The 23,854-nt window shown below is 56.7% G+C and overlaps 1 protein-coding gene across 2 annotated transcripts; it reads left to right on the top strand.

The window, feature by feature from the left end:
• WNT11 (Wnt family member 11) lies at positions 644-22,180 on the top strand. 2 transcript variants are annotated; one of them, XM_018059327.1, is made up of 7 exons: positions 644-920; positions 4,678-4,860; positions 12,348-12,583; positions 14,211-14,488; positions 17,184-17,476; positions 21,357-21,527; positions 21,613-22,159. In XM_018059327.1, the coding sequence occupies exons 2-7, from the start codon at positions 4,778-4,780 to the stop codon at positions 21,725-21,727; spliced, it is 1,176 nt and encodes a 391-aa protein (XP_017914816.1). In that variant the 5' UTR covers positions 644-920; positions 4,678-4,777; the 3' UTR covers positions 21,728-22,159. The 2 variants fall into 2 exon arrangements, with proteins under 2 accessions (XP_017914816.1, XP_017914817.1); XM_018059328.1 differs by lacking the exon at positions 644-920 and adding an exon at positions 1,276-2,754 and having other exon boundaries at positions 21,357-22,180.

The raw sequence follows: 23,854 nt of genomic DNA on the forward strand, positions 1-23,854 counted from the left end.
TGGTCTCCCCGGGACCAGGCAGACTCCCCAGCACTCATCCCATAGATGGGACATCTGCCTTCTTGTTGCCTAAGGTTTACAGCCGCCTCGCATGCAGCGCACAGCCCTCGCACCTCTTTTCTTTGCTGAGAGTTCCCAGAACTGGAGCAGAGGAGGTCTGGAGAGGTGAGCTGGAGAAGCTGGTCCTGGGCTGCCACGGCAGCTCTCCTGACCCACGACGCTTATAGTAATGGAGCTTCAACACCAACTCCTACTGACACCCGGGCTCCGCACTCAGACCTAAGTCTGACTTCCCTCTGAGCGGTGGCTTCCTCTTCTGCCCAACGAGACAGGGTGGAGGATCCAAACGGGGCTTGCTGTCAGGTTTAGAAATCAGCCCTACCTGGGCCCCAAGCGCCCCGGGCACGCAGTAGGCTCACAGCCCGCACGCTCAGTACACACCACCAGTTAGAGTTATAATTAGTAAGTCTCTTTGTAGCTCACAGGGTGCGACGTCCTCTCGTGCCGCTGGCGCCGCGGGTCCGTGGCATCCGCGGGGACCCCGCCCCCGCCCCCCGCGCTCGCGGCCCGAGCCACCCGGTGGGGTTTCTGCGCGCTGACGTGGGCGGATCAAAGCAGCTGCCGGCTCCTTATAAACCAGTTCGGGCTGCCCGCGCCCGGAGACCGTGCCGGGTGAGGAGCAGAACTCGGGCGAGGAGCAGAACTCGGGCGAGTCAGCGAGCGCGGGCCTGGGGAGCCGAGCGCCCTCCAGTCCCCGAGGGACCCCAGCCGGCCGCGGCTCGCCAGGATCCCGGGCGTCCTTTCCAGGCAGCTCGCGAAGAGGACGCCCCCGCCGCCTGCCCAGCCGGGAGAGCGCTCGGGTCCTCCAGGGGCCGCGCTCGCCGCTCCCCGGCCCCCCGGCCAGGCGAGCGCCCCAGGAGGTGAGCCGTGGCCGCCGGCAGAGGGTGGGCTCTCAGCCGGGACCTGCCAGAGCCGGGGCGGGTGTGGGGGACCTCGTTGGGCACCCGCTCCCGGGTAAGCAAAGCCAGTCCTCCTCCGTAAGTCTGTTCCGTGGCTCTCCCAGGCAGTCCCTTCGCTGAGAGCAACCGCTGGGGCCTCGGGGCGCGGGCTCTAAGCGGATGAGAGGTAGAGGTAGGCTGTACAGACCCCGCGGCCCGCCTCGAGCCTCCCAGTCCCGCTTCTCCCCCCCGCCCCATTCGACCCTCTCCCTCCGAGTCAGCCCACGGATGAGGTCATGCCCGCGCCATCCCGGGGGTGGGGGACCTGGATCCAGCGGCAGAGGGTGTGTGTGGTGGGGCGGGAGAAGGTGGCGAAAGGCAGACAACGACCGCAGCGCCTACTAAATTGGCGGCGGGGGCGGACGGCTTGCTTTGGGACCTGCTTCCAGAAGCGGCAGGGTGGGGGTGGGGGGAAGGGGGAGAATCGAGAGTTTGTTTACAGACCTGAGCTCCAGGCTAGGGCAGATAGGGAGGAAGAAAGCCCAGTCCCGGCCCCGAGGCACCTCTGGAACAGCCGCGAACATCTGGCTGAGCTGGCGCACGGGCCCCACACCTCCCAGGTCCCCGAGCTTAGGTACCTCCAAGACCCTCACGGTCCTTAGGCGCTCGAGGTCTGGCTTAGAGGGGGTAGTGGGAGGAACCCCGAGTTCCCCCACCCCACCCTTCCCAATTCCAAACTAACCCGTTTCGCGGGTCACCCGGCGCATCTTCCGCAGCCCAGCAGGCACATCTAGCAAGACTCGCGGCCAGAGTCAAAGCCGTGTTGAGGGCCTCGCCTTGCTTGGCGTTGCAGGTAACCTTGAAGCAGTCGCTCGGCGTCACCGGCTCTCTGGGTCGGCTCTGTAAGCTGCGCACCCCCTGGCTTCGGGCCGGGCCCGAGGCGACCTTCGCGGCGTGGACACAGCGCTAGCGCCGGGTGCGGGTTCCCGGGCCGGCGCTGGTGTTTGGTGTGCGCCCGTCGACTCTGGCTTAGCGGGGCAGCCTCGCAGGCAGAGGGGTTTCCAGGGCCTTACAGAGCCCAAGCCTTATAACCCACCTGTTGGAGCGGGCCTGCGGCTACGCTTGCGGTGCCCACGGTGTGCACAGCCAGGGAGGTTTCAGCTCTCGCCCGCTGCAAGCCGGGAAGCTTGAGCCTTCTCCCCAGCGGGAGGAGGACGGGACCGCTTCTCTCTCCAGAGACACTGTGCTTTGATGCGGGTCCACTACACGCCTGATCCCAAGGGAGGTTCCGAGCCGGGCCTGAAGCAAGAAGTCGGGCAGTCCGGGGCGGACCGCGGCAAAGTGGAGGGTCTTATAGAACGACCAGATCTGAGAGGGCACTTAGTTTCCTCTTCACCCCATGCCCGGAGTGGGATACCGGGGCCCAGGAAGAGAAGGGGACTTGCCCAAGGTCCCAGGGCACAGGAGGCTGCTGCCTAGCCCTCCTCGAACCCGGGTTTAGCGCCCCCTGGCGGGCCGAGGGCTCCGGGAGGAGCGTGCTCCCTGACCCTCCAGGCGCAGGCTGAGGGTGACCCAGCGGCCCTCGCGGCTGTCCTAGACTCTCTGACAGTGGACAGGAATAATCTGCCAGGACCCAGAGGCCCAGACCGGGAGCCGCCTCCCCCAGCGACGTGCCAGGGCAGCGAAGGGAGAAGCCCAGGACCACCGGGGCCGCTCCGAAACAGCCAGGGATAGCTTGGAGGCCTGGGTCCCGGTGCGCACCCGCGCGGCCCCGTTCTCTCTCTGCGCGCGTTGGGCTGGACACGGATCCCCTGCGGTGAGTCCGCGCTCTCCTCTCTCCGCGTGCAGCCCTTCCTTCTCCCTACCCTGGAATGCTGGGCGCCTTAGAGGGGAGCCCACACTTTGGAAGGGGGTGGGGGCGAGGAGGGACAGTGACCAGAGTTTTCGATCTCCCCCCCTCCGCCGCTCCCGGCATATCCAGTCGATATTTTTCTCGTTCTCAGGAGCGTGTGGGAAGAGGGGGCTCAGTTAGACTTAAGACCCCAGCTGAAACACCACTCCTGCTTCCCCGCCCCCAGTGCCTTAGAGCGAGCGCCTCTAGCTTGGGAGAACTCTGCGGAGGAGAAACAAAATGTAATTCAGAGGTTTCTCCCTGCCTTGCTCTGGGTCATGCCACAAGGTCCCAGGAAACAGTGGGATTTAAAATATGTGTCTGTGCGTGTGTGTGCTCTTAAGGCGCACACGTGCACGCACACACTACACAGATGGATGTAATACTGGGAACTTAGGGAGAGGGGGCTCAAAATACCTGCAGACTCCTGGAGACTGGAAAGACCTCAGGAGATGCGTGAAGTCCAGGCCCTTGTTTTTATAGACTGGGAAGCCGAGGCTGGGGTGGTGGAAGGTCCAAGGTCAGACAGTCAGATGAGAACACCTCCTTTTGGGTCAAGCGCCCCCCCACTAAGGCGCCTCCTTTTTCCAACTCCCCAAACCCTTTAGGAAGAAACCCCTTTGTCTGCTCCTCCCCAGGGAGGAGGGGCTGGGACTGTTTGTCTCCGGACTAACGCCAGGTGTTGGTAAATTTGGGAGAAGCTGGGAAGGGAGTTCATGAGGTGAGAATGAAGAAGGGGGGCGGGGGAAGAAGACTTAGAGAAAAGGCGGAGAAAGCGACTCTGTGGCCTGCGGGCGGAGTAAGGATACTCCGCGGCCCCAGGACGCCGCCTGGCGGCCAGAGGCGGCATCCTGCCGGCCCCGTGAGCTTCCCGGCTTAGCCAAGGCGAGGCCGCCCCGCCTCCGATCCGGCCTGGGCACCATCCGACCCACCAAGGGGGCATCGCTGGAGGAACTAGGAATCTCAGGACCCTGAGTAGCCCTCACTGCACAAAGACTTTTGCCATCCCCTTTCTCATCCTACCTGTCACAGCCCAAGAAACTGATGCCCCAGAACAAGCCCCCGTTTCCTTGTCTTCTCACGGTCCACGATCTCACCCGACACCGGGTAGACGTGAGCGTAGAAGACTGCCGCTCGTTGGCTGACCAATCCAATTTCACATCTCCAGGCCTCAGTTTTCTCATCTGTGAGATAGGGGCAGTGATAGTACCATCTCTCAGGGTTGCTGGGAAGGAAAAAAAATATCGATCGCGTTATATTCTTTTTAAAAGGTGAATTGTGTCATAATCACTGTTTGAATAACAACTGTGGTCCCAGTTTACAGAGGGGGTAAACCGAGCCCCAGCGGGGAAGGAGAATGCCCAAGCCGGCAATAACTAACAATATTGCGGCGATGAGAACCCAGATCCTGGGCGCAGAATCTGCTCTTCCCATTGCCCGCCTTCAGCCTCTGCCCTCGACACCTTCCGTCGCTCTCTAGGGCTGTGTGCCTGTCCCTCTGCTCAGCTTCTCTCAGCTTCGCTCTCTGAGGTTCTCTCTCCCTCTCGCTGTCTCTCCGCCTGGTCTCTCCTGAGTCTTTGATCCTGACGCCCCTTTCTCTTCTCGCCGCGGGCGGCTCTAGGTGGACACGCCCTCGGCCGCGCTCCCGCGGCACCTAATTTGAGCCAGACGCCGGCAGCGTCCGGGACTATGTTGGGCTGGAGGCGACGCCCGCCGCGCGCCCGGCCTCCCCGGGCCCCAACCCCTCCTTTGTAATTTGAATAAAACGCCCCCGCCCCCACCCCCACGCCCGTGGCCCCCGCCCCACGCGCCGCCTTAACCCGCAGCCTCCGCTCTCCCCGACTGCAGGCGGCCTGCGCGCAGGACTAGCGACGGCGGCCGGGAGCGCGGCTGGACTTTGGCGCGGCTTCCCCAGGGTGAGACCCCCCTGCGCGCCCGCCGCGCGAGGATGAGGGCGCGGCCGCAGGTCTGCCAGGCGCTGCTCTTCGCCCTGGCGCTCCAGACCGGCGTGTGCTATGGCATCAAGTGGCTGTAAGTAGGGGATCCGCGTCTACGCAGATGGGCCCCCGAGGGCGGGGGAGGCGGAGAGCGTTAAGGGGCCCCCTGGATCGGGCCAGCGTACCCAAGACCGGGGAGCAGAAGTAGCCTAGGGGCTGTGGGCGAGTCACCCTTCTTAAGCCTCCTTTTCCTCCTCTGTAAAATATTGTCCTTACCTGCGGGAGGAGCGAGGCAGGGTGTGGAAGGCGACGGAATTGCTGTCCTGTGCAGCTGAGAGTTACGCAAGACCTCCACCAGGACAGATGGAAAGAGCCTGGTCGAGGTGCTCAGTCTTAGGGGTCTGTGCTCTGCACACAAGGCCTGCTGAATATTACGTGCCTTGTCAGTCTCCTGACCCTAGCTGGAGGTCCTCAAACAGTCCAGACTGCCCCTCCTGCGTGACCTTGGGAAAGTGTCTCTCAGCTTCTGGGAGTCTCAGCGCGCTCCTTTGTCAAAGGAGGGAAAGAGCCTCTGTCTCACTCAGGTCAGATGAGAAGGGGCTCATGAAAGAACCTCCTTAACTGTCAGATGCTCTGCACATGTGAAAGACAGTCCTTTAGACAGAAATTATTAATGGAAGGGTAGGTGGGAGAGAAACTCTCTTCCATCCAGCAGAAGGGAGTGCCTGCTCTGTGCAGGACTGTAAGCAGTGAGGGCAGGCAGAGAGGAGTAAAACCCAGCCACTTCCTGGAGAAGCTGCCCTCTGGTCTGGAAGAGATAAGCCCAGGCTGTAAATAACTCCCAAGTGCTCCAGAAGAGACCAGTGCAGTGCTGTGGGACTGAGAGGAGAGGAGCCCACCTGGTGGGGGGCACGTACTGGGACCCTAGGTTGATTTTTCCGGGGTAGTTCTCCTAGGAGGGACCTGAGAAATCTCTGGAAGTTTGGCGGGTCGGGGCAGTGAGAGAAGGGCCCTTTTGGGTGGAGGAACTCCCAGGGTGGTTGGAAAGTCCAGGACAGGACACACTCTATATAGAGTTCCAGGTCGGGGGCGGGGAGCCACGCAGATAAGACAGGCAGGGGACAGATTATGGAAGCTGGGGAGGGACTGTGAGGAAGGTTCGTGGATTAGCTGGAAGACAGGGTGATAGTGGCTGGGCCACCAGCAAACAGTCTTGAGGTCACCAGCCCTGCCTCTTCTGGGGCTGAGTTATCGATTAATTTTCCTCTGGAGAGGGGAATGCCATCTTTTTGCATTTCTTGTTTGCAAGGAGAAGCCTGGGCTCAGCGGCTTCCCAGTGTGTGTGGGGAGGTGTGTGTGTGGGGGGGGAACCAACTTTTCTCAGCTGCTCCTGATTAGTTTTATGAGAAATCAGCCACTTTCCTCCTTCTGCTCGTACCTGGCACTGCCCCAGTTGGTAAGAACCTCTGATCAGGGAGCCCAAGTCCTTCTCGCCCACCACTAACATTGTATAGATAAGGAAACTGAGGTTCAGAGAGGGAAAGGCATTGTTAAAGGGCACAAGCAGCATCAGAGGCCAAGAACTGGGCTTGCCACTAACATGTTGTGGGGGACATTGCTGTCATTCCCTCTGAAAAATGTGTGACTTGTACGGGCCTCCAAGCTGGCATGTGGCTTGGTAGGGTCTGCAGTAGATGGCTAGTTAAGCCCAACATCCATGCTATCCCCACTGTATAGGTTAGGCTGCCACAAAAAAATGAGTATACCTCGGTGTCTGCCTTAAAAGCACTTCCAGCCTCTTGAGGGAAATAGACATATAACGATACAAAGTGGACTTTGGGCTGTGTCCTGGAAGAGGGAGCATGGGAGCCCAGAGAAAGAGTGGTTAGTCCCACGGAAGGGAGGTGACTTTGAGCCAGGCTTCAAAGGATAGATGGGATTTCAATGGCCATGGATGGAATGCAAAGCAGGCGTCCTAGGCAGAAGGAACCGCAGGGACAGGACTGTGCGTGTGGGGAAACAGAGAAGCCAGGAATTACAGGAGCTTACTAGTAAATCCCCAGAGCTTTAGACATTTAACTTTGATAATACTCTTGTGAAGTAGGTGACATTCTTATCGCTACCATTTTACAAATGAGGAAACTAAGGTACAGAGAGGTTAAGTAACCGGCCTAAGGTCACACAGCTAGTTAATTAATGGTGGATGTGGGATCAGAAGCCAGGCAGACAGGCTCCATGAAGCCAAACCTCTTTGATAGTGGTTAAATTGCTGGAGCTGAAGATATAGGAGGAAGCAGGAGAAAGACTGGAGTTTAAGAATAACAATATGTGTATGTGTATCTGTGTGTGTGTATATATGGCTTTGCAGACGATATGGCAAGGTCATATGTGTATATATATATATGGCCTTGGAATATGCCAGGCACTGTTCTACGTTCTTGATGTATGCTGTTTCATCTGTCTCCCAACCACCATGTGAAGTGGTTCGGCCATCTCCCTCATTAAACAGAAGAGGAAGTAGAGGCTCAGCGGGCCTTTAATGAACAGGGTGTCACAGCTAGTAGGCAGCAGGGGCAGGATTTGGACTTAAGCTGCCTGGCTGTGTTTCCTCTCGGTCTCAGGGAACCACAGGAAAGTTAGGAATAGAGAAGTGCACAGTGGGGATGAAAAGCTGGGGGTCCTGAGGATGTGCCAGGGGACCCTGCTGCCTTGGGCTTTGGAAAGTAAGCTGAAGAGGAGAGGGGAATTTGACATGGGAACTGAAAGCAGACGTGGCTGAATGACCCAGAATGCCCACCTATGGGGACCGGGGACTCAGCCTGAACTTCCTGTGGAGTGGGGGTAAGGGAGAGGGGGTGGAAACACCTGGGGGGATCCCTCCTACCCAAGCCAAATGGTGGGAGACTCAGACCAGAGAGTGTGGGGAGAACCTTCTCTGGCTGTCGTGGGGGCAGAAAGGATGGTTCCAGCCTTCTCTGAGCCTCTGGAGGCAGCCCCAGGGTGGGTGGAGTGGCTCCAGTGAGCCTGCTGCTCATTCTGGGTCAGGCCTCTCAAGGAAGAGTCCTAAGAGACTCAGAGGGACACAGCTGCCGCGGAGAGGCTGGGAGAAGTGCTGGACCCGAGTCAGGAGACCTGAGTCCCAGCCTGAGCTCTGACAGTTCACTAGCTGTGAGCCGGACCTCAGGCAAATCACGAGCCTTTCTGAGCCTCAGTTTCCTCATCTCTACAGTGGAGTGAAAGAGCCCTAGCCTGTGATCTAGGAGTTCTAGCCTGGCTCTGCTTCTGATTCTCTGATTGGCTGCTTGTGTACAGGTCTGGGCAAGCTCTACCCTTCTCTGGGCCTCAGTGTCCCCACTTGCACAATGGAGGGGGAACACTGAGGCTTGGAGAGGGACGGTGACTTGCCCAAAGTTGCAGCTGAGCTGGAGCTGAAACCCAGGTCTCTGCACCCCTCACCACCACCCCACCATTGCCAGGAGAGCCCCAGCTCCTGAATGAGGAGACCTCAGCCGTCCCCACGGCCCCTGTGGCATAGGCCTCGCCTGTGAACTCTCTGTCCCCTCATGTCCTCTCTTCTACCTTCTCCCCCATGTACCTTCCCCCAGATAAACCAAAATGTTTTCAATTAGGGGTCTGCTGCAGTGAGGCAAGCCGGACGAGATGTCCAGACGGGTAACTCCCCCGCCTCCCACCCTAATCCTTGATTACCTCCCCAAGGGGGCCTTAGTTAGAAACGGTCATTACCACTAATTACCAGATGACCGCATCGCCCTCCTCTGGAGTGGAATCCGCTGCCTCCCGCCTCCTGATCTCCCGCTCTGCACGCTCCCGTGAGCTGGCCTCTCCCAGCATGCCGCAGCTGGCCGCTCTGTCCCAGCTGCGCTCTCCGCAGCCCCGTGCCCACCCAGCACCTCCAGGATGGTTCCCGTTTGTCCTCTGCCCTCCTGGGAAGGCTGAGCCTCACTGTCCACGCTGGATCCCCCTCATAGAACTTCTCTCACCACCAGCTGGGGAGGTGGATGCTTGATGACTTCAGATGGACAGATTGACCCAGAGTGGCTGATCCAGACCCCAGGAGTCCAGAGAACCCCTCCCAAGAGCCGCAGTGCCCGGTGCTCAGGAGTTACCTGAACTGAGCTCCCCAGGAAAAGTCTGAGCTTATGCTATCCACTTTCTGAGCAGGCGCCCAGGGAAAGGACCTGGAAGACAGCCACCCTGCATGCGTGCCTGCTGTATGCCCAGTACCGTGCTGGGTGCTTTCTCATATCTCTCCTGTAATCGTTCCTGTTGAGAAACAGAAAACTGGCTCAGAGGGGAAGGATGGAAGCTGGGCAAGGGTGATGGGCAGAGGGGGCTTAGGGCAGGCTGAGTGTGGACGGACCCCAGCCCAGTAGAGTGGGCATCCAGGAAGGTGGCATCCGGAGGAGGCCGAGCGCCCAGGCGTTGGACTGCTTCAGTGTCCTCCTCTGATTAAAGTGGGTAATATTCTCCCAGGCCCCCCGAGACATTGTGAGAATGGGATGAAATGAGAGGCTCTGTAAACTGGGAACTGCTGTGTCCGTCTGGGACAGTGGGTCCATATGCATGGGCAGTGTTTGCTGGATGGAGGCAGAGAGGTTTCAACAACCAAGAAACAGGCTGGGCTGGGGAGTTATACTGCCCCTGTGTGGTCCCCCCTCACCCATTACGGGCTGCAGGAATTCAGGCAGCAGGTTCTCCAGGTATCCCGGCATTGGCAGGATCAAGCAATCAGGCCTGAGGTCTGCACCAGCTACACCAGCTTTCTCGGCTCATGCCTTGTGGGGAGGGGGAAGGGTGGGCCAGGGATGGCAGTGAAGGAGAAGCCCAAGTCACCCACAGTCAATCTCAGGCTGGGTTGTGCCACCCCAGTGTGGCCCCCAGGCTGTGCTCACTTGTCCTGGCTCTGCTTCCCAGGCCTCTGGGAAGATTTCTATATTTTGGAGTTGTAGGGGCATGTCAGAGAGAGGCAAGAGGAAGCCAACTAACCTATTAGTACCCATAAGCACATATCATTTCACTTGGCCCCTGCAAGGCCTCCAGGAATCCCCATTATGTGGCTGATGCTCAGACAGTGGCAGCAGTTTACCCAAGATTGCACAGCATGTAGAGGCCAGAGCTTGAGTCCCAACCCAGGTCTTCTGACTCCCTCTGGTCCAAGATTTAAGTGGCTACAAGTGAGGAGCTCCATATATGAATACTCCAAATGCTTTCCAGCCATTATCACATTTAAATCTTAACCATAATCCTTGGAAATAGAATTTATCATTTTCTTATAACAGATGGCATGAGGCCCAAAGAGGTTGAGTAACTTACCCAGGTCACACAGCTGTTGCCCAAAGCCTGAGCTCTCGCCTGGGCTAGTCCGTGAGCTGGAACATCTAGGTTGCCTTATAACTGGTGACAGGTCTGTGCAGCTGTCCGTTGAGGGGCTCCTTGAGGAATGGATCTATGTCCTTCATTACCAAATGAGTCTGGGAAGAGTTGGTGCTTAGTAAATATTTCTCCCACAAGCAGATCAAGTTCATTTTTTCATTTAGGTACAGGAACAGGGGAAGGGCATTCCTGGCACCAGGAAAAGCCTGGGCATAGGCATGGTGTCAGGGTAGTCCCTGTCAGAGAAGCTAGGAGTCTGGTATAGTGGATATTTCAATATGTGGGGGGGAAAGGACAAGAGGCTGGAGAGCACTGGGGTGATGGTATGCTTGCCACCTGAGGGGCCGTGAAGTCAGAGGGGAGCCCTTGACCTTGACTAAGTAAGTGCCACTAAGTAAGTAGGAAGAGGCCACCAATGCAGTAATGTAGTAGATTTCATCACAGGGCACTGCCCATGGTGTGTCAGCCCTGGACAGAGCATGTGACACTCATGGACTTAATCCCCCAGACAGTAGTGGGAGGGGAGAGGTTACTTGCCTTGCTCAAGGTCACGGGGGAGTGCGGGTGACGGAGGTGGGGGTGACAGGGCCAAGAGTCTGCCTAGGCCTGTGCTGTTCTTTGGCACTGAGCTGCCTCCCTTGGGATCTCAGGCCAGGAGCTCAGGAATCCAGGCCTTGCCAGGTCTCAGCCCTGACCCTGGATGAGGTCTGCCATGGTCCCAGCAAGTGGGACACACAGCACGCAGGCCTTAAGGCTGGCCCCTGCTTTCCCCTTGTCCCTCCAAGATCTCTGCTAGATTTCTGAGGACCAGCTGGCCCTAGGGTAGGGACTAGGTCTATGTGGAACTCTAAGACTGTGGGGTCCCTCTAGCCTCCACTTAGAGGAGGTGCAGCCTGATGCAATCTCCTCCTGAGAGAAGGCCTGGGAAGAAGGCGAATCCAGGATGGTCCCCTGGTCCTAAAGTCTTAGAATTTCAGTGCCCAGAGACGAGATCTGGGAAGCTCAGAGGTTCTATAGCATCATCAGGGTTCATAGAGAACCTCCTAGGCCAGCATTCCCAAAGCATGGATGAGGTTGGGACTCCTCAAATAAAGGGTTTTGTGCTCAGCAGACTTGGAAGTTACAAACAAAGCCTGTTGCTTTGCTGCAGGACTTCTCAGGGCCTTTAAAATGGAAATATGCATTATTATTCTTCAAGAGGGGATATAGTATATCACATCCCTAAAAAGTGCTTGACCATGGATCCGCTTTTTCAGAGTGTCTCACTGGAGCCTGCTCTGGGGAATACAGTGTACAGGTACAGACACTGAGACCCAGGGAGGACAGTGATTTATCTAAAGTCACACAGCAAGTTAATGGCTGTGTGCGTAATCACTCAGTCGCGTCCAGCTCTTTGCGACGCCATGGACTGTAGCCTGCCAGGCTCCTCTGTCCATGGGGATTCTACAGGCAAGAATACTAGAGTGGGTTGCCATGCCCTTCTCCAGGGGAATCTTCCCAACCCAGGGATTGAACCCAGAACTCCTGCATTGCAGGTGGATTCTTTACTATCTGAGCCACCAGGGAAGCCCAAGTTAATGGCTAAATCCCATTTATCACAAAATTGAATGGCTTTAATCTTTTCGTAAATCCCTTGCATGTATGAGGGATTTTTACAACCTGATACATCGATTTAATAATTAAATGAAGCCAAAATGAGAAGCTCCTAACTCACACTGTGCATCTAGTAAGTGCTCAATTAAGAATGCATATTATGCCGATGACTATAAGCTAGCACCTAGCATAGTGTCTGGCTCAGTATTGAGTGGATGTTGCATAAAAAATAATAACCCACAGCTGTGTGAGGACTAAATAAGGCAATGGCTGTGAATGCTTTGTGAACTAGAAAACTGTTAGTCTAATTATAATAAAGCTTAGGTAGGGTGGCAGGGGGTGGGGTCACAATCCTATGTTATGAATGAGGGCCTCAGGCCCAGAAAAGGACAGGGATGTGCCCAAGGTCACACAAGGGTGGAAGGGAGCGCCATTACCCTACTGGGGACAGCAGTGCTTGGCCTCCTGCTTTGCCAGCTCCTTCCAGTAAAGGCTCCAGACCCACTGAGAAGAGGCTGGGGCCATACAGTGGGTGGAGGGTCCCTCTCCGGCCTGACTCCCTTTTCACTGGTGCTGCTTTCTGGCCACGTGCAGGGCCCTGTCCAAGACCCCGGCGGCCCTGGCGCTGAACCAGACGCAGCACTGCAAGCAGCTGGAGGGCCTGGTGTCTGCACAGGTACAGCTGTGCCGTAGCAACCTGGAGCTCATGCACACCATCGTGCACGCCGCCCGCGAGGTCATGAAGGCCTGCCGCCGGGCCTTCGCTGACATGCGCTGGAACTGCTCCTCCATCGAGCTCGCCCCCAACTATCTGCTCGACCTGGAGAGAGGTAGGGGGTCGGCGGGGCCTGCTAGAGCCTGCGGAATGCGTGTGGGTAGAGGTGGATGAATTCAGGCATAAATATATGTGTGTTTAGATAGGTGGCTGTGTTCATGGATGGATGGATGGAAGCGTGATGGGTGGATGAGTGAATAACTGGATGATGGATGGATCCACGGATGGGTGGGTGGGTGAATTAATCATGGCCATGGATGTTTGGGCATGAATTGATGAATGGATGAACATACGGGGAGTGCAGGGGAGCCTGGCTGGCAGTACAAATGCACGCATACCCCTCATACCTGGACAAAGGAATGAATGATGCAGGGAGGCCGGTGGGCGGGATGGGGAGTCTATAACGAGAGTGCGACTGAGCCCACCCTTAGGGCAGACAGGTGTGCCGCACGGTAATTCTAGACCAACCCGACTCAAAGTGCTGTGAGAGGCCCAGAGAGATACAGAGATTAAAGAGCATCTGTGGAGAAGACTTTCTGGAGGAGGGGGCATTTGGGATGGATTTGGGTAGGGGTTCCTGTGTATCATAAGGAGGCTTTTGAAAGGCAGGGGATCAGTTCTGTCCCCTGCACAGTGACAGGCCGTGTGTGTGCAGCACTTTACAAAGAAAGCCTCCCTTCTTCCTGAATTATCTCAACTCCAGAGCAGGCCCGTGAGGTAGGTATATCATTCCCACTCTACAGTTAAGGACACCAAGGCTTGAGAAGGGCAGTAATTTGCTTGGACCTGAGGCCAGGACCCCACAGCCAAGGCACCTTGGCTCCATCTTAGCTGCTAAAGTTGCTGTAACAAAGCCCCACGTTCTGGGGGCTTCTCACAAGGGGAGAATCATCTTCATCTGGAGGGTGGAAATCCGAAGTCAGAGTCAGGGTGTCAGCAGGACTTCCTCTGAAGGCGCAAGGGGGAAGACTCATCCCCACCTCACCTTCGCTTCCGGGGACTGCCGCGGTCCGCATGCTCCTGGCCCGCCTTCGCTTCCGGGGACTGCCGCGGTCCGCATGCTCCTGGCCCGCCTTCGCTTCCGGGGACTGCCGTAGTCCGTGTGCCCCTTGGCTTGTAGCTGCATCTCTTCCAGCTTTGTCTCGGTCACGTGGCCTCTGCCCTCTCTATGTCCAAGATTCCCTCTTCCTCCAAGGACCCCCGTTGTTGTATCTAGGCCCACTCTGATCCGTCTAATGACCTCAGCTCAGTTACACCTGCAAAGACCCCATTTCTAAATAAGGTCACGTTCACAGGTACCAGGGGTCAGGACTTGACCGTATCTTTTTAGGGGATACCTTTCATCCTGCAGCAGGCTGTTTGAGGAGCTCAGGGACGGGGCCCTCAGTGCCTGAAAGCAGTCCCTGACGCTGGGTGTGGGGCATGCAGTGTGCTGAGTGTGTGAGGGTGTGCCTGTGGGGTTGCTGGCTTTTCGGGCTTCAGAGTGAGTGTGCCTGTCAGCTAGTCTATTTTGGGGAGGACGGAGGGGTGACAGTCGAATGGCCCTAGTGCCACCCTCCACCTGCTCCATCCACTCACCACCCCTGACCCCATCTGGCCCCAGAGGCAGGTGGGGACCTCAGCCCTGGGCATGGTCCTATGCTTGGGTCACCCGCCCTGGTTGACCCTGCTCCTCCCCACAGGGACCCGGGAGTCAGCCTTCGTGTATGCGCTGTCGGCGGCCGCCATCAGCCACGCCATCGCCCGGGCCTGCACCTCCGGCGACCTGCCCGGCTGCTCCTGCGGCCCCGTCCCAGGTGAGCCACCCGGGCCCGGGAACCGCTGGGGAGGATGTGCGGACAACCTCAGCTACGGGCTCCTCATGGGGGCCAAGTTTTCCGATGCTCCTATGAAGGTGAAAAAAACAGGATCCCAAGCCAATAAACTGATGCGTCTACACAACAGTGAAGTGGGGAGACAGGTAACCACCCACCCGCCCACCCACCCCAGATGGTTGTGCTTGTGCCAGTTGGCCTGGAAAGGGCCACCCGGTGTGCCCCAGTGGAGGGGGAGGGGGTGGGGACGGGCCCTGATACCCCCACACTGATGTGTTCCTGGCCTCCCCTGACTCTTCCCTCTCCAGCTGCTTGGGGCTTGCCTGGCTTCTCCTCCAGGGGGTCCACCGGGGTTTGGGTTGGAGAACGTTGGTGGAGCAGAAGGAGCGCTAAGCTGGGAGTCAGGAGCTCTAAACTCACTGTGTGACACTGGGCGAGTCACCTCCTCTCTGCCCTCAGTTGTTCCCATCTATAAAATGGGATGGCTGGGTGCTCTCTAGTCCTCATTGTCACATTTCCTCAGACTCCTCCTCTGGGGCTCTGGGCCAAGGCCGGGCATGAGAGGAAGCATGGAGCGGGCCGCGGGCTGTAGAGAGCTAAGGGTCATCTCCTTGGATCTAATGGGAACCCTCTCCCATTTCAAAAACCCTCTCTAGTCTCCAAAACATGATTTCCCCTCCATGTATGTCATGATCTGTGTTGCTTTAATTCCTCACCTCATTGTACAGAAGGTTGGAATGAATGCATAAGTGAATGAACGGACCTTTTTAACAAACTTGATACTCATTTGGGTGCCAGACACCGTGGTGGGTGCTTGATTAGCTTTCACTTCCATGGTTCATGAAACCACACTGTGAAGAGGTACCATTACCCCTCCTTACAGACAGGGAGCTGATCCCGGAGGGGCGGAGTGTCAGCTGGGGATGAATCTCACCACCTCCTCCCTGCAGCCCCCTTGGGCCCATTGTGCAGAGGCCCCAAGTGAGGCAGAAAGAGCTTAGGTGGCTTGGCCAAGGACGCACAGTGCGATGGAGCCCAGGTCTATGGGATTCCAAGTCTAGAGGTTTCCACGTCCTCACCTTCCTTTCTCTCTCGTCTCCCTTATGTAAGGATTCTAGGACGTCCAGGCCATCTTTGGACAGTTGGGGAAACAGGTCAAGTCACCCTGTGGTCTGTAGCAGAGTCTGGCTAGGGACCAAGAACTTCTGCCTCCGAACCCTGTGGGCCTGCTCCCCACAACCCTTGGAAACCCACTGGAAGCCATTCGCCATCCTCCTGCCCAAGAACCCAGCCCCACTCCTGCCCACGGCCAGGCCCCAGCCTCATGCTGCCATGCTCCCGCTACACTGGCAGCCATCCCATCCCGCAGTGCAGTCCACTCAGGGTCCTCAGCTTTGGGGGCGCCTCACGCCTGTCCCCGGGCCCTGATACCTTGGAGCTGGCCTCCCTGGGACCATTCGCAGGGGCCCAGGAGGGTCAATGACAGCACACCCTGCCCTGGCACCGAGACCTCGGGAAGCCTGGCCCTTCCTGCCCTCTGAGCTGAGGAGCTGAGTGTGGTTTACTCTCCTGGATGACTTAGAAGGACCTCGTGCCCTTGGGAAGCCCAGCGTGTCCTGAAGTCAGGTTCACCTCATTGTGTGCTCTCCACAGGCTTTGCCGAGACAGTTCCAGCCTCTAGACCCAAGTGGACTCCCTCACTCCCCACTTCCCGGCACTGTGAGGGGTAGGGAACCCTGGGACCTTGACCAGCTTCCTCACTAACTCCCCATGGGATTGCAGCAAGGCTCCCTCCGTGTGCCTCAGTTTCCTCGTACTTTTGATGCACCGACAGGTCCGGGAGACCCCTAACCCTTGCAGTGGAGCCCACAGGGCAGGCGGGAGGGCAGAGGGATCCCAGTCCTGAGTGCAAGGGGGCGGGGCTTAGACTTCAGAACTGGAAGACGTGCAGAAGGCGTCTCACTCACACCCCTCAGGTACACAGGGAGAAACTGAGGCCTGCGGAAGTCAGTCGCACAGAGTCATTTCCAAAGCCACGGCTAGAGTCTCCCCCGGCCCCGAGCCCAACTCTGCCCACCATAATTCTTACTTAGACTGATTTTTCAAAACCAAATATTGATTTAACTTGAGTAGTTCACAAGACGCTTTCATACATGTCATCTTGTTGAATCCTTTCAACGACTCTATAAGGTAGCGATTACACACCTGCTCAGCGCACATGAAGACAGGTGCTGAGTGATGATGCGGCAACAGGCAGCCGCGGGGAAGACCAGCCCCGAGCACCCACCTCTTGCTGCTGCTGCTTCTCCTCTCCCTCCCTTCCTTTTCTTCTCCCACTCCCTTTTTTTCAGCAAACATTTTGTAAGAGAGGAAAAGCAGAGAATGTGAAAAGCCATGGCTTTCGGAATTGCCCTCAGAACTGGGTTCAACTCCCAGCCCAAGATCTCCTAACTGTGTAGCCTTGGGCGGGAGACTCAGCCTCTCTGAGCCTTCATTTTCTCTTTTTTAAATGGGGAAATTAATGGTGTTGCCCGTGAACGACTTCTGTGCTGACGAAACCATCTGAAGTGGAGAGCACTAGGTACAGTAGGTGTGTGAATGGCACCGTTACTCCTGCGAAAGACACTCTCCCTGCCTCTCCCAGCTGCCCCCCAGGGTTGGAGAAGGAGCTAAGGATCTACCCTGCAGCTTTAGAGCAAAATGCCCTGTCCCTGTCCCTTGCGGCCTGGAGCAGGCGGTGACTCCCTGAGAACAATGGCAGGCGGAGGGGTGGGGCCAGGGCCCAGGGCAGGCAAGGGAAGGAGCCCCACCACCCAGCCCAACGCCCTCCCCTGTCCGCAGGCTCTGCGCGCCTCTCTGGAAATGAAGTGTAAGTGCCATGGGGTTTCTGGCTCCTGCTCCATCCGCACCTGCTGGAAGGGGCTGCAGGAGCTTCGGGATGTGGCCGCCGACCTCAAGACCCGCTACCTGTCGGCCACCAAGGTGGTGCACCGACCCATGGGTACCCGTAAGCACTTGGTGCCCAAGGACCTGGACATCCGGCCTGTGAAGGACTCGGAGCTCGTCTATCTGCAGAGCTCTCCTGACTTCTGCATGAAGAATGAGAAGGTGGGCTCGCACGGGACGCAGGACAGGTAAGGGCCTGCTGCCACCCTGGCAGGAAAGGTCAGTCATGTGGGGCATGCCCCTTCCCAGCTCAGGCCCGGGCACACATGGTCGGTTGGGCTTCAGTTGGCATTTGGGGAATGGAGTTCCTGCCTGGTCGAATGCCGAGCAGAGGTGTGGGGTCTCAGGGACCCCTGGCAGAGCTCCTGGGAGAGGCTGTTGTGCACCTCACCCAGGCAGAGGCTCCTTGGGAAGGGAGGCTCCTGAGAGGTCCCTACCTCACCTGCCCCCTAGTGACGGAGACAGTTGGGAGGAGACAATGACTGTGTGGGAGACAAGGGCTAGGAAAGAGGCTGCCTGACATAAAATAGGTCCTCAGTAGATGTCTGTCAAATGAATACGTGAAGGATCGTATCAGACAACCTGCTGGTTGGACAATGAACTGAGCCATGGGGCGGGGGAGGCAGCAGGCAGCCCCTTTGGCCACATCCAAAGCCTGCAGAGCATGGAGACAGGACCAGGGCAGGCACGCTCCAAAGGGGCAGCAGGAGAGTGAGGCCAGCCTGCATTTTGTGGAGAGAGGGTGCTCCCACGTCCCCACCTACATCCACCCCTCCCAAACCCTAGCTCTCTCTTCTAGCCTCTCCCCCGCCTCCCCCTCAACCCTCCATTTCAGAGCCAGGGCTGGGATCCCTATAGCAAGGCCTATCCTAGAGGCTGAAGCTGATGCAGGACTGGAGAGAGGGAGGGAGCCACTGGGGACAACAGACCTCCTGGGTCTGGTGGGCTGGAGGGGCTGGTGAGGATTCAGAGGGGCAGCTCTTTCCTGAGATGGTTCAGGAGGAATCCAATCCTGAAATGCTATAAAGAAATAGTTGTGCAATCAAATACACTGGGAAACTCTCTTTGCAAGGCACGAGAACATATTAAAGGCTCTGAGGAATCCCGCAGTAAAGGATCTGTCTAAGCCTCTGTTTCCCAGAGGTGTTTGGCTGTGGAACTCTTTTATTAAGGAGCCCCTAATAGCATTCCACAAGACGAGTGTTCTTCGGGGTTAAAAGAATATTGAACCAGAGTGAGGGTGTCTGAGAACGTGTCTGGCACATAGTTGGTGCCTGGCCAGCTTTTGCTTCCTCCTCAGCCCACGTTCCTGTCTCTAGGAGAGGGGGGCTGCTTTGGGGGGCTCCCTCCTCATGGGCCAGGGCAGCAGGCTGTAAGAGGAGGCCCAGGCGCCCATCTGGAGGCCAGATTGAGGAGGTCAGGCAGTGTGAAGATGGAACCAGGTCAGGCCAGAGAGACAGGAAGGAGCAAGAGTCTAGGCTGAGGACCCGGGGTGGGTGTGATGAGGATGGGGGGGCGGGTAGGATTCTAGAACCCACAGGACCTGGGGGAAGCCCACTGAGGACACCAGAGCAAAGAGGGGTTCTCCCTGGAGCCTGGGGTGGCTGTGCCTGTGTGTATCTCAGGAAGGACACCTCCCATCCTGATGCCACAGCTTTCTAGCAGGGGGACCTGAAGCTCAAGGTTGTCTTCTGTGCCTTGGGGACAATGCCACACACCTGGAAGGTTGGTGTGATTCGAATCCCACAGCCCCTGGGGCTGTGATTCGAATCCCACTCCCAGCATGATCAGTGCCCTGGGAAGGGTTTGTGAATGACTGGCTCCCCCGACCCCCTGCCTGAGGCTGCCAGGCCTCTTCCTTCCCAGCTGTCGTGACTCTGCCCCAAGGACTTGCTCCCACACTGTTGATGAGGAGGCCCCCTCCCACAGCACCAGCAGCCACCTTTGCTTTCTCAGAATGCTATCCTCCCCTCACCCCCCCCTCACCCCCCACCACCCCGTTTCCCGCCATGCTCAGCCCTCAGCCATTCCTCTAAGGATGGGCCTTGGCAGACAGCTGTATGGGTCAGCTTTTTCTGCAGTAACAAACCACTCCGGTGGCTCACAACCACAGGCACTTTTTACATCCATTATATGAGGCTCTGGCTGGCTGGGGAGGGACATCAAGTGCTCAGATTGTGACAGAGGGAAACCGGGGAGCCCAGAGGGGCCCTGACTCAGCCTGGACAGCAAGGAAGGCTTCCTGGAGGAGGGGAAATGTGAACTTTACTAGGCTGGGAATTTAGGGACTCAGGGGGTTGGATGGAAATGAGCTTTGCTAGCTGTAAAAGGCAGGTGCGTAGGTGGTACACATAGCGGGGCCCCCTAGCCAGATAAGATGCCCTCCTCAAATCCAGCCTGGTGAACTGAGGCCCCTCAGCAGTCCCTATTCCAGACTCTGAAACCTGCTCTATCCCCAGGCCCCAGCCTCCTCAGCTCCCCATCACAGGCACCAGCATAGGTCTGAAGCTGGAGGGCAGATTTCAAAAATTGCATGTCAGGGACCCAGAAATAAAATGAAACCCTTTCCACCACCCTTCCTTGGTCTAGAGACTTTCAGGATAAGACTGAGAGGGACTAATGGTGTTGAATGACTAAAAAAAAGCCCAGAAAGGTTAAGTGACTTGCCTGAAGTCACACAGCCAGTGAGCAGCAGAGCTGGGGTTTGAACCCAGGTCTGCTGGCTCTGGGGCTTATGTTGCTCTGCTGTTGCTTCCTGTCTCCTCCGTCCTGCCTGGAACTGCATACGGTCCCCACATGCAAGTCACCATTTCCTCCCGGCTCTCCCTCCAGGAGATCTCTCCTTTCCTCTCCATGGCTCCTTTCCGGCTCAGGCCTCGCCGCCTTCTACTCAACTGCTGACCAGTCTCCTCCCTGGCCCCCCTGCCTCCAGCCTTGCTGCTTCATCTGTCTGTCACTGCCCCCTTACATTAGGTCAGGTGTTTGTTCTCCATGCCCTCACCACCCTATGCCCTCGCTTCTATCTGAGATTCCTATTTATCTTTCATGCAATGGCCTGAATGACCCCTCCCCCTCCAGGAAGCCTTCCTGAACTCTCACAGACCTGGTGCTCACCCTGTGTGATGCTGGGCAAGTCCTTTGCCCATTCTGTGTCTCAGTTTCCCCATCATGACATATGAGGCTTGGGTTTGGTCATCTCTAGGGCTTACTCACCTAGGATACTCTGGGATTCCTTGGTCCATGTGGCTGTGGGCACCCCGCTGCTTCCCATGACAGCATCCCAGTGAAGCCTAAATGCTGACCTGCACAGACATTTCCTCACTAGACGGAAGAACCGATGGCAAGGATATTTGGGGTTTCTAGTGACCTTCAGTGTCTTCTTTGTCCACATGAGTGATTCATTTCTTCCTGAATCACTTCCAGCCCATGGGTTCTCTGCCTCTTAGGTGGGGAGAATGAATAAGCAAACCCTTGTAAGACCTTGAGCAGGCCTCTGCCCTTTGCTGAGCCTGTTTCCACCTATAAAGTGGGCATAGCAATTCCACTGACCCAAAGACCCTCCCTGCCTCCAATAAGATAAAATCCTGGAGGGAAGCACCTAATTCAAAGGGGGCAAATGATTGATAGACCCTCTGTCCCCAAGCAGAGAGTGCCAGAAGCTCCCTGTGCCTCACGTCTGATGCCATTTGTTTCCAAATTTCTCCTAAGATTCGAAAAGTAAAAATGATCTTTGTATTTGTTAGAAAATAAATAAGGATTAAATATGAAGATAGGATTATTGACCAATTGTTTGAGACATTTTCAAGTATTTAGAAGTAGAAGGTATAGGAAAAGAGACAAAGGAAACAAAACACCCCCTCACTTTAATAAACACCTATTAGAAATATAGGGGAAAATGAGAAGGACCCTGGGAAAAAGAATTTATCTTGAATTCCCCAAAGACCAAGACACTATCCAAGGGGGACTGAGGCAGCAGCCATGGTCGGAGGAGACTGGGGCTGCCTGGCTGGGAGTGGGGGTGACTGGTGAGTGATGGGGGTGCTCACTGACCTCCCCATCCCCCTCCAGGCAGTGCAACAAGACATCACATGGCAGCGACAGCTGTGACCTCATGTGCTGTGGACGCGGCTACAACCCTTACACAGACCGCGTGGTCGAGCGCTGCCACTGCAAGTACCACTGGTGCTGTTACGTCACCTGCCGCAGGTGTGAGCGCACCGTGGAGCGCTACGTCTGCAAGTGAGGCCATGCGGCTCCTCGGGGACCCTTGGAGCCCAGCCGGGGGGCCGGAGACACCCCATGGATTTTGGCTTCTGAATTCCAGATGCCGAGCGTGGAAGGAGGCTTGTGCTTTGCCTCCACTTGGAAGCTGCCAGGAACAGAAGGCTGGGCCATCAGGGAGGGAAAGCCAGGGCATCAAAGGAGACCGACAAGATTAAAAATAACCTGGCAGCCCGAGGCCCCAGAGTGCCCACTTGCTGCCTTCCAGGCGGGTCTGAGGAGCCAGGGGCGTGGATTTGGCAAGACTGGCATGGACTCGATCTTCCGTAGCCAGAGACACCAGCTTCCTGGGAAGTGGGAGGTCAGTCTGTCCTCAACAGAATGTTCTGTAGGCGTAGCCCTCGAGACCCCCAGCCCACCCCAGGGTCTGAGCCTACTGGGCCCACCACATGGAACCACTAGCTTGGGTTGTAAATGTTTTTTTGTTTTGTTGTTCTTCCTCTGGGATGTGGGAGCTACGGAAATATTTATAAAACATAGCTTTTTCTTTGGGGTGGCTGGCTTCAATTCCTCTTTATATATTTTATATATATAAATATATATATATATGATGATCTATATTTTAAACAAGCTCTTTAAACAGCTGTTTGAAATAAATGCTGAGAACCCCAGCCCTCCCCTGCAGTTTCTGGCCTCCTCAAGTGAACTCAGAGGATTCCGGGGCTGGTGGAGCGAACTCTCCGGTTTCTAGGCAAGGTGGCATCTTATTGATGTTTCCCCCCCGTGGGCCCCGCCCCCCATCCGGTTCTGGCCACAATCTCCTTTTAGGATCTCCAGGTCAAGGGCGACGACAGATGTCTTGAAACCCAAACCCAGCTGGCAGACTCTTTGTTCCTCAGGGGCACACATGCGGGTGTACATAGCCTTGCAGTGGCATCAGACCTGCTAAGTGGCTTCAAGAGAAACCCCATCCAGGCGCTGGGAACACAGGCCTCAGGAGGTGGGGGCAGACCCAGGCTCCAGCTAGCCCTGGCAGGGTTTCTGTGTGACCACGGGGAAGGCTTTTCCCTCCCTAGCCTCAGTTTTCCCATCTGTAAAGCTGGTGGTAGAGATCAAGGTGGTGGTTGGGAAAGGCCCCCAACTTCATGCCTGGACCAGTAGGCATGGCTGCAGTGGCTGTGACTGGAGTCTTGTTCTGGTTTGAAGGTGGAGCCATCAAGATTTGTCCTTTTCATGGTTGTGGGGCATAAGGGTGGGGAGGACGGAGAAGGACTACAAGTGTTTTGGCTGAGTGCTTGGAAGCATGCTGGGATGGGGTGGAGAGAGGACTAGGGTTCAGACTTGGTGGACTGTGATGTTGGTTGGGTCCAGGTGGAAATACCACTTGGGTAGATAGGAGATAATCGAGCCTGGGGTTCCAAGGAGAGCCCAGGGGTGAGATGCCCATTTGGTCACTGTCACTAAAAGGCAGAATAGAAAAGCGAAGCGAATCAAGGCTTGGGCCTGGGACACTTGTGCTTTGGAGGTCAGGGAGATGAAGAGGGAAAGAGGCAAAGAGAGCAAGAGGTAACAGCCAGGGAGATGGAGAATCCCGGGGATCTTAGCTGTTGTCAAGTGAAGATGGGGGCTTGCAGGGGTGAGGGTCTCAGGGCCCTCAGCAGTATTGCGCTCCAAGCTTCAGCCTCACTTCCTGGGATGTGGGTAGCACTGATGAATGAGTACTGAGTATCCGGGGGTCACAGTCGTTCCCCACCGATGGAAGTAATTATCAATATCCTATATCTGCTGTGGCTGTGGGTGACTGCACCAGACAAAGAATGTAAAAGAACATTATAAACTGAATTTTGGTGCACTTGGAAGAGACGCAAAGACTGAGGGGAAAGCTCTCCACTCCCCAGACCCTGCAGAGACACAGGGTGGGAAGAGGGAAGGCTGTGTGGCCAGAGTCCTGGAGTCAGAGTCTGGAGGGAACCTGCAGATTAGTCTTCTGGGCTCTCAATCTGTTTTGCAGATGAGGAAATTCCAAGATGGGAAGGACCTTTCCTGTGGTCACAGAGCTGATACGGGGCCGGGGGCTGGTGGTGGGGCATCCTAGTGTGGACCTCCCACCAGCATCTGTGCAGAAAACTCAGCCTCTGTTGAACAAGCACCTGGGGTGTGTGCTCTCCCCCGTCCAGGGCTGCCCCTGTTCCACACTGGCTCCCGTGGCCTGCAAAACCAATTCCCTGGCCCGGCATACAAGGCCCTCCCCAGGGCCCAAGTGACTCTTCCAGCCACATTTCGTACAACTCCTCAGGCATCTCTCTGTCCAGCCTCCCTCTGGGCATCTGCCGCTCTTTCACAGA

This window comes from Capra hircus, chromosome 15 (assembly GCF_001704415.2).
Source record: "Capra hircus breed San Clemente chromosome 15, ASM170441v1, whole genome shotgun sequence".
NCBI lineage: Eukaryota > Metazoa > Chordata > Mammalia > Artiodactyla > Bovidae > Capra > Capra hircus.